The sequence below is a fragment of the Centropristis striata genome, chromosome 2, assembly GCF_030273125.1.
Source record: "Centropristis striata isolate RG_2023a ecotype Rhode Island chromosome 2, C.striata_1.0, whole genome shotgun sequence".
Taxonomy (NCBI): Eukaryota; Metazoa; Chordata; class Actinopteri; order Perciformes; family Serranidae; genus Centropristis; species Centropristis striata.
In genome coordinates, this window is record NC_081518.1 from 33,871,355 (window position 1) to 33,881,618 (window position 10,264).

The 10,264-nt window shown below is 38.3% G+C and overlaps 1 protein-coding gene across 1 annotated transcript; it reads right to left on the minus strand.

The window, feature by feature from the left end:
- Positions 1–94: 94 nt before the first annotated feature.
- On the minus strand, positions 95–9,064 carry wdr76 (WD repeat domain 76). The gene is made up of 15 exons (XM_059349397.1): positions 8,907–9,064; positions 7,798–7,920; positions 7,625–7,711; positions 7,373–7,462; positions 6,843–6,901; positions 6,414–6,531; positions 6,177–6,278; positions 5,904–5,944; positions 4,946–5,099; positions 4,580–4,738; positions 3,809–3,924; positions 3,599–3,697; positions 3,336–3,488; positions 3,194–3,247; positions 95–1,512 (listed from the first exon to the last, which is right to left on the minus strand). The coding sequence occupies exons 1-15, from the start codon at positions 8,955–8,957 to the stop codon at positions 1,257–1,259; spliced, it is 1,662 nt and encodes a 553-aa protein (XP_059205380.1). The 5' UTR covers positions 8,958–9,064; the 3' UTR covers positions 95–1,256.
- Between the last annotated feature and the right edge of the window lie 1,200 nt (positions 9,065–10,264).

Consider the following 10,264-nt stretch of genomic DNA (forward strand, 5'->3'; position numbering starts at 1 on the left):
CAGCTGGCAAATTATTCCTTTGTCACAATGCTGACATCTCCTGGTGATAATGATACCAACAATGCTGAAAATAATAGCATTCACATTCAAAGAATTTGGTATTAAAACTGCATATTTATTCTATTTGCTTTAACAGCCACAAATAAAAAAAAAGTGGAGAACCATAGGTAGTTTTACAAGTATTACAAGGTACTTTCACAGCCCATTAAAGAGGAAAACATTCTGTAACACATAAATTGTAAATATGAAAAGAGAAAGTTCATGTTCAATGTTTCGGTCACACTGGATGTAATTAGGCCTTTGCTAACCGATTAAGAAAAAACCCAATCTCATAATAATCTCAATGTGGACAGGAATCCACACATTGAACTTTATTACATTTAAGTATAATAGGTCATTTGATAAATAGCATTTTAGAGATCATATCATGACTTTAAATGCAACCTTAACTGAAAATATCTGAAAACTGGTTTGTTAACATTGTGGCATACAAAAAACACTAAAACAAGAGTGACGAATTTGAGAAACTTAATGAAATGTTCCAACCAGGGGAAGAGAAGATATTTCCAAGGCTCTGAATCTCCATTAGACAGTAAGGCCATTCATCAAAGAAAGGAAACAATATGAAACTGTAAATCTGCAGCAGAAACAAGCAACTTTTCGACAATTATCCCAAAGCTACATAGAGCTGAGACTAAGCCAAGCACTGCATATAGGAGAAATACACCATCTCCACCATGAAGGCTGGCAGCACCACGCTGTGGGATGCTTCTCTGCAGTAAGGCCTGACAGTTTAAAGGGGGAACAGGGTAAAACGAATGCAGCAAAGCGCAGACAAATCCCTGAGCAGAACCTGCTGCTGTTCAACAGAACTGTGACTGAAGATTCAGCAAAAAAGTAAGCCAAAATGCTGTGAAGCTTCAGTCCAGAATTTGTGGCAGGACACTGCTGCTCTCTCACAGTCCCCATGCACCTAGACAGAGTTATAGCAGTGTTGAGAAAGTTGTGTGAAGCTCATACAGCCACAGCCACACACAGTAGGCTCAAGGCTGAGAGGTGTGAATATAGTCGTTTCACATCATTATCTACTGTATTGTATCCAGTGTCAGAATTATGACAATATTATAAAGCTATATGGAGATCCAGGGGGGACAACAAACAAGAGTCTAGTTTCCACCACTGAGATGTCCATCCAAACGGCATGAGTTGTACACTTGTCCTTACAACCAGGACTGTCACATATTTTGGTTTTCATCTCAGTCGGAGAAGACATGAAGGCGCCCTGATGCATTACCGCCCAGTAATGCATTCCTCGTCGGGTGGAAAGCAGTGACTGACAGCACCGTGCTCAGGTTCTCGCTATCTGTGAAGGAGTGCTGGAGCTGGCCGCTTTCATGGAACACCTGCACCCTCCGAGGCCTCGACATGCTCCCCACCACAAAGCAGTCTTCCTGTTTGGGGTCCCACACCGCTGATAATTTAGACAGCCATCGGCCTGTGTGCATGTCGTGTCTGAAAATGAAATGTTTTGTTGTTTGTTCACAGTAAAAGAAGAAAACTAAAATGATATATATATATATATATATACACTATTAGTAGTGTTCAAAATAATAGCAGTCCAATGTGACTAACCAGATTAATCCAGGTTTTTAGTAGATTTTTTTGCTACATGGCAAACAATTTACCAGTAGCTGCAGTAGATTCTCAGAAAACCAACAAGACCCAGCATTCATGATATGCACGCTCTTAAAGCTGTGCAATTGGGCAATTAGTTGAAAGGGGTGTGTTTAAAAAAAAAGCAGTGTCCGCCATTGACTTAACAAACTCAAAACTATTTTGTACAAACTTTTGTTTCTAAGATTTAGCAATCCTGTGAATCACTAAACTAATATTTAGTTGTATGACCACAGTTTTTTTTTATAACTGCTTCACATCTGTGTGGAATGGAGTCAACCAACTTGTGGCACCTTTCAGCTGTTATTCCACACCAAGATTATTTAACAACATTCCACAATTCATTTACATTTCTTGGTTTTGCTTCAGAAACAGCATTTTTGATGTCACACCACAAATTCTCAATTGGATTAAGGTCCGGGGATTGGGCTGGCCGCTCCATAACATCAATGTTGTTGGTTTGGAACCAAGATTTTGCTGGTTTACTAGTGTGTTTGGGGTCATTGTCTTGTTGAAACACCCATTTCAAGGGCATGTCCTCTTCAGCATAAGGCAACATGACCTCTTCAAGTATTTTGACATATGTAAACTGATCCATGATCCCTGGTATGTGATAAATAGGCCCAACACCATAGTAGGAGAAACATGCCCATATCATGATGCTTCACCACCATGCTTCACTGTCTTCACTGTATACTGTGGCTTGAATTCAGAGTTTGGGGGTCGTCTCACAAACTGTCTGTGGCCCTTGGACCCAAAAAGAACAATTTTACTCTCATCAGTCCACAGAATGTTCCTCCATTTCTCTTTAGGCCAGTTGATGTGTTCTTTGGCAAACTGTAACCTCTTCTGCACATGCCTTTTTTTTTTTTTTTTTTTTTTTTTAAACAGAGGGACTTTGCGGGGGATTCTTGTAAAAAGATTAGCTTCACACAGACGTCTTCTAACTGTCACAGCACTTACAGGTAACTCCAGACTGTCTTTGATCATCCTGGAGCTGATCATTGGCTGAGCCTTTGCCATTCTGCTTATTCTTCCATCCATTTGGATGATTGTCTTCTGTTTTCTGCCACGTGTCTCTGGTTTTGCTCTCCATTTTAAAGCATTGGAGATTATTTTAGCTGAACAGCTTATAATTGTTTGCACCTCTTTATAAGTTTTCCCCTCTCCAATCAACTTTTTAATCAAAGTACGCTGTTCTTCTGAACAATGTCTTGAACGACCCATTTTCCTCAGGCTTTCAAAGAGAAATGCATGTTCAACAAGTGCTGGCTTCATCCTTAAATAGGGGATTCACACCTGTTTTTTCACAAAATTGATGACCTCACAGATTGAATGCCACACTGCTATATTTTTGAACACACCCCTTTCAACTAATTGCCCAATTGCACAGCCTTAAGTGCGTGCAATGTAGCGATAAAATATATACTAAAAACCTGGATTAATCTGGTTAGTCACATTGGACTGCTATTATTTTGAACACTACTGTATATATAAATATAAAAGGGGGAAGGCATACCTGATGGATGTCAGCAGGGGTGATTTGGCAGTCATTGCTGATGTGTCATATACCCTGTCAAGAGTCCAGCATAGATATTGAGACTTGAAGCAAATTACAACAAGTACAAACTAAATTGTTCAAAGTGCTGAGCCGGCTTCACCTTATGTGGTCATCCATACATGAGGTGAGAAGTCTGTTTCCTGTATGAGGGGAGAAATAAGCGCTGGTTATGCTTAAAGAGTGGCCATGCAGCTGGGAGACCGCCTGGCCTTTGGTCTTCTTCAGGCATCTGCTGTCGTAAATATTCACCTCCCTGCAGACAAGATCAAAACACTCATATAGTACAAAAGCAACTGACACAAGACACAAATGTGGATCATGTCATCTTACATGGAATTACACTGAATTATTAAACAGACCTACCTGCTTTCTGCAACAGCAAAGTACTGCTTTTTTAAAGGGTGGACGCTAACACAACGCAGAGTCTTGGGGTCCAACGAGTGGAGCGACTCGTGGGAGTTTCTGCAGAGAAATCAAATACAAGAGGAGAATGTTTTGAAAAGATTCATGCCGAATTGATCCATGTTTACTCTTAAACACTATGGAAACTATGATTCATCAAAAGTTTGTTACCCTGGGGTGCGCCTATCCACGATGGCAACTTCTCCATACCAGTTACCAACCATGAGTGTTGCACAGTCATGTGACAAGAAGTCAAATGTTTTCAGGCCATCGTCAATGTCATACACCTACAACAATGTAGAAACAGATTGACGTCCACTGGTGAAGAAGTATTGATATTTAAAGTAGAGGCCTACAGATATATCAGTTGACAGATAATCAGCTGATATTGGCCTATAGGTATCGGTGCTGTCTGATATATGCCGTTATAAAAACTTTTTCACACAATATATAATGCAGAAAATAGTGCTGAGCTTGATTTAAAAATGGTGTTTCAGTAGCTATTCATTTCTTTTCTTCTTTTTCTTTAAATACACTAAACGGTAATGATGTATATTAGCCATTTATTTTATTCCTTGTCTTTTATTTTCTCAGTTATCATTTACAGAATTGGCTGACAATGTAATTAATTGTTTATAAAATGTAGAATAATGTATAAAAATGTTAACTATTATTAAAAAAAGTTTTATGTTAGGAAGTAGCTCTCGGAGTATATTTTCAGAGTGGGGAAAAATCTTTGCACAATCCACATAAAAAAGCTAAATTTTCATTCCAGTTCAAAACATTACTATATCAGCCACCATATCACCTCTAAAATCAGTATCGTCATCAGTCTAAGAAGTCCGATATCGGTCTAATTTAAAAGACCTTAAAAAGACTACCTCATAACCTTTACAATATAAATTGTAAAAAGTACATTTCATGGAACAAATGTAATCTCACATCGTCAAAGACGGCCTTCTCTACGTCCATGCAGCGCAGAGATCCGTCATAGCTGAGGCTCAGCAGATGGGTGGGTTGAGCATTGGAGAACGCCATGCATCCCACTGGACGGGTGTGGGGCTCAAAGAGTAGCACACCATCATCACCCCAATCACCACCCTGAGGGAATATACACATGCAAGAAAAAGAATCTTCTTAATGTAGATTTCATGATGTTGTTCATGGATGCCGAGAGCAACATGAAAGGATAGATACTGAAGAATGTTAACATGTAATACACAAAAAAACCCTCAAGACCACATCCTGCCCTCCACTGGTCGCATACCAATTTAAATCATCACTAGGAACAGAGCAAAGAAAACACACCATCTTCCAGAGTCCAACTTTCCCCCACTTGTCTCCTGTGGCCATCAACAGACTGCTGGAGCAGGGGTGGAAGGCAGCAGAGAAGATGCGGTCCTTCACCACTTTGGCCACTCTGTCCTCAGTTATCCTCATGTCCTTAAGGTCTGACTTGTACCTGTGCAAAGACAACAGGGTAGATATTTGTCCACCTGTATGAACATTTTCAACTTTTTCTGAAAATGTGACTATGACTGCAATGGCCAAAGGAAAATGCCATCAGAGGTGGAGCGATCACCTCTTTAGAAGCAAAAATTCTAAAAGTTGTGAGTCAAAATAGGGTTGCAAAGGGGTGGAAAGTTTTCGGTAAATTTCTCAGTAGACCCCATGGAGATCCTACTTCCAGGTTGGCCTACAAAAACATGTTGTTTTGTTTGCTCTGAATATGCTCTGGGCTCAAAAGTGTGGTCCAGGGTTCTAGAAATCATCTGTGGATGTAGGGGGTGTGGCCTCAACAGCCCTGCAGTAAGCACTGTGCTATGTGCTTGAGGAATAGCAGAGATATTCAAGTTAAATCTGGTTGTTTGAGTCAAGATTATGCTAAAATATATTTTCCCCACCTATATACAAGTTACCTGTTAAGAGCCAACCTTCAATTTCGTAAATTCCTGGTTTATTCCTTTTAATTCCCATGCAAAGTTTCCAACTTTGAAAATACCCGGAATTTTGCAACCCTACCTCTAAAACATAAAATAAAGAGAATATAATCATGTGCTATTCCTTTGTGACATATAATTGAAAATTGTACAAAGACCCTATATTTTATGTTCACATTGATACATTTTTGTTTTTGTAAATATACCGAGTTGTGAATTTGATGCACTCAGTTCTTATTTATGTTTTACATAGTGCCCCTAATTCTTTGGTATCCAGGTTTTGCGTAATTGGGTTGAAGAATCCGGATCAAAACTTAAAATCTTACTTTTTCAGATCAAGCTCCATCTTTCTTTCTTCTGCTGAATCCTATAAAAAAGAAGCAATTTTTAACATTAAGTAACTGGTTCAAAAGCAAACCCCGATTATCACCCTGCAAAGATGCAAGACTACATATCTCACCATTAGACTTAATATTTAAGCTTTAAATGTTATTCTGCGTTCAGTGAACAGCTAAACAGCAGTTTTGGGAGAAAATCAAATAAAGAAAAAACAAAAACAAACATGAAGCAACCTGACAGCTAAGAAATGCGAATCCTACCTCAGAGCAGAGCTCCAGAAGTTGTGAGGGCAGCTTGCTTCCTTCTTCCATGTTGATTGGATCCATGGGCAGAGGACCAGGAGCCTTCTTGGGTCGCGGAGACTTTAAAGAAAGTCAAATAACTCAAGTAGGTAACATAAGCGAGCAGCAGCGTAAAGAAATGCTCAGGGCACAGAGAGCAGTGGAGTAGCATGAAGTGAGGCATAATATATTATGAGGTTATGTAATGTAACTAACCTGTTCGTAGATCAGCGTCCCCCTGGGTTCAGGAGGAAGTGTCAAGGCCTCTGCCTCTTTATTTTGGAGACGAAGGGACTTGCGAGCTGGCAGCACTTCTTTTACAGCAGTCTTTGACCTGCCAACACAGAAAGTCAACATCTAGAGTGACATCAAACACTGCTCTGTCAGAGTTTCAGCTCTAAATATGAGCTTGCAAAAGTCAAGTCAAACGCTCTAAACTGACATCTACGGGTAAATAGTTTTTATAAAACAATACTCTTAAAAATCAAAGCAATACATTTTCAGAAGTATGGTACAGACAAAAAATGCAAATGCATATTTAAATGATAACTGATAACTGATAACTGTACGAAAAACAATCTATTGTATTTTTTAACTGATAAATATGCGCTGAATTAAGAGCTCAGTAGTAAACCCTTGTCGTACCTCATTAGACCTCTCTGCGAGGGCTTTGGCCGTGTCAGCTGCTTCAACTCGTCCGTTGCCTTTTGACAAGAGAAACAATGATTAATACACATCCTATCTTTGAAATGATTTAATCCATTTTTGTGCCAAATACACACACAAAAATTACATTACGCATATGATGTTATGCATGCCTTCATTTGGACAGTTGAGGGAGCGTCAGGTAGTACAGACTCCACTGATGACAAAAAAATAAAACCAACACTAAAAGCTAAACTAAAAAGCAACTTAAACAACAAAATAAAGTGCAGCTTTATGCTCTTAAAATGTATATTGCATATTTATCTAGTAATGTAAGATTAAATAAATATATATATTTACAGTATGAGCAGTTAAATATTTAGTTTAATTGTCTTGATATATGTCAATGGTTGGTGTAGCTACTGTAACTTGTATTGAATTAGATTGAAAAGGTTGATGAGAAAAATTCTGGTTGTGAGAGCTTCATACCATCAGTAAAATTGTTTGGCTGTAAAGCCACATGTGTCTACCTGGAATAAGTTGATAGAAGACAGAAATGCCTGGTTCTGTCTGATGTTCTCTAGACGCTCCAGTTCATATGCTGAACGTCGATGTTCACCCTGTATTACACAAAGATGCAATAACTTTACATTAGAAGCAATGCAGGAGTTGAGAATATCAGTGTCCATTTGGACATGTTGCAACAAAAGTCAGTCATGTAGTGAAGAAATTACAATGCCCATAATTAATACATAAAATTGTACATGGTTGTTCATACTAACAGGTTTATAATCCGCATCAGAGTCATCCTCCGCCTTAATGTTCTTCGGGTTTTTCTGGCTGGTTTTGACACTGTTCATAGTTGTTTTCTATCAACAAAATATGAACAGAACATTTTTTAAGTAACATTACATAACTTTTAACACCGTGTAGGTAACATTAAATTGTCTCTTACCCTTTTTTTGGGCGTTTCAGCTGTAATGTCTGATTCCGGAGAGTACTGAAGGCGCTTAGGTGCCAATAAGGTGTTTCGTGAAGACCGCCGGACTGGTCCCTCAACATCCTCAGGAGTCATTTCCTAAAAGATGTGCATTATTAACCCTCTGGAGTCTCAAAAAGCGCCAAGGCATGACTGCTTCATCACATCCAGACTAGAAAACAAAGCAGCATGGAGCCCTACTGTAAATTTACCTCTAAAGTTCTGGCTGTAAACTCCATGAGGCCAGTTTCAGTTTGATGGTGATATACCAAGTAAAACTGGAGACAAGGTCAAATATATTTTGTATAAAATGATAGAACTGGATGTGACCCTCTTATACGTTATATTTGCAACCTGTGTTCACATTTGCAACAAATTCCTTATTGAGCATGATAGTGTTTTGAAAGTTAAAAAAAAGATTCAAAATCACATTTTATGTTGTACTAAAGGACTAAAAAAGACACAAAATGAGAGGACAAAATGACCAAAAAAAAACCCAGAAGAAAACACAAAATGACTTATAAAGACAGAAAATGACAAATTGTTATGATAAACACACAAGACACAAATAATATAGTCACACTACAATAAAAACCCGAGTTGGACGACAGAATCACACACAATCACAAGATCACATTCATGTTCTTTGTTTCTTTTTGGTTCAAAATCTTGATCCACTAAGTCAGAATAAAAAATAAATTATTATTAGGTCATATAGGTGAATTGTGCTGAAAAATATATATACCAACATGGCATTTAAACATTTTTTAAGTGGTGTATACAGGCAGGGTGAAAAGGATTCAGAAATGTACAAAATAGCCCCAGACTCCATAGAGTTAACAAGTAAGTACCTGGAAAATAATGTGCCATTCAACTTTTCCACAAGAGTATACGTTACAATGAAACTCATACGTACGCCTAACAAAGCTTGCTGGTGTGTACCCTACTAACTAAATGATGTTACGTTAGTTTAACTCCCAAACATAGCTAATAATAATATTATTCAGCGCCCAAGTTAACGTTATCTAACACAGATATGTCAAAATACTGTTAACTAAACCAGATAAAAGAATGTAAAAACTCACCATTTTCTGTATCTTCACAACAGCTTCGCGTTTTGCTCGTCTTATCGACATATTGCAATTATAAACACGTATGAATTATTGCTTGGAGAAAAAGGCAAAGCTGCGATATGTGCACACTTCACGGCTCGTTTCTTTGGTATAGGCACGTCTTTCGCGCCACATGAAAGAAATGTTTTGTAACTAGCCCCGCCCCTCTGTTGTGAAACAGAATCCTAGCATCTCATTGGTTAGTCTTTACACGTCATCAGAATAAGGGGATGTTCTCTTCTACCAACAGCCAATGAACAGTCTTACAATTTCATTGACGTCTCTTTCTTCAGGCTTCAGCCATAGAGCAAGAGATAATGTCGCCACCTTTTGGCAGATGAGCGCAATTGGGAATAACAAATTGATCATTCTTGATTAAGCACGGTTTTCAACGGGAGAGTGTAATTTGATTCAAATTTTTAAAACTCTATATACTGGCATGAATGAGAAAAATAGTTTGAACCCTTTAATTGTAAACCGAGTGATACTGTAACTTCTAGAATATTCTTGCCATATAAAAAACTTTTACATTTTATTTTCTTAAAATTATTTAATTTTCTAAAATGTTCTGTAAGTCACTGATTTCTCTGCAGAAACTCCCACGAGTCGCTCCACTCGTTGGACCCCAAGACTCTGCGTTGTGTTAGCGTCCACCCTTTAAAAAAGCAGTACTTTGCTGTTGCAGAAAGCAGGTAGGTCTGTTTACTAATTCAGTGTAATTCCATGGAAGATGACATGATCCACATTTCTGTCTTGTGTCAGTTGCTTTTGTACTATATGAGTGTTTTGATCTTGTCTGCAGGGAGGTGAATATTTACGACAGCAGATGCCTGAAGAAGACCAAAGGCCAGGCGGTCTCCCAGCTGCACGGCCACTCTTTAAGCATAACCAGCGCTTATTTCTCCCCTCATACAGGAAACAGACTTCTCACCTCATGTATGGATGACCATATAAGGTGAAGCCGGCTCAGCACTTTGAACAATTTAGTTTGTACTTGTTGTAATATGCCTTCCCCATATATATATATATATATATATAAATATATATATATATATATATCTGGCTGATTGACAGGCTTTAGGTTACAGTGTATACAGTTTTAATGTACAGCAATTTGAGTGTCTATGTGATTCCATTCTGGTTGAAGTGATTGGTGATTGCATTAACTTCCTGTACCGCCACATCTGTACAAACTGTTTTAAGTTGGACAGCTGATAAAATGTTTCCATTGCCAGATGGATGATCAAGTAAACTTATAGAATTACATTTTCAGAATGTCACCCTTTTTCCTTTATATGGATGCAACAGGCCCACTAGTAGGTTTAAACATT

What these genes read in the sequence shown, in the direction of transcription:
- wdr76 (XM_059349397.1), bottom strand. Translation starts at nt 8,957, where the DNA reads ATGTCGATAAGACGAGCAAAACGCGAAGCTGTTGTGAAGATACAGAAA. An exon ending in ATGGAGCTTGATCTGAAAAA is followed by an intron (nt 5,100 to 5,903) that starts GTAAGATTTTAA and finishes GTCTTTGCACAG; the next exon opens with GTACAAGTCAGACCTTAAGG. An exon ending in TTTGCTGTTGCAGAAAGCAG is followed by an intron (nt 3,489 to 3,598) that starts GTAGGTCTGTTT and finishes TCTTGTCTGCAG; the next exon opens with GGAGGTGAATATTTACGACA.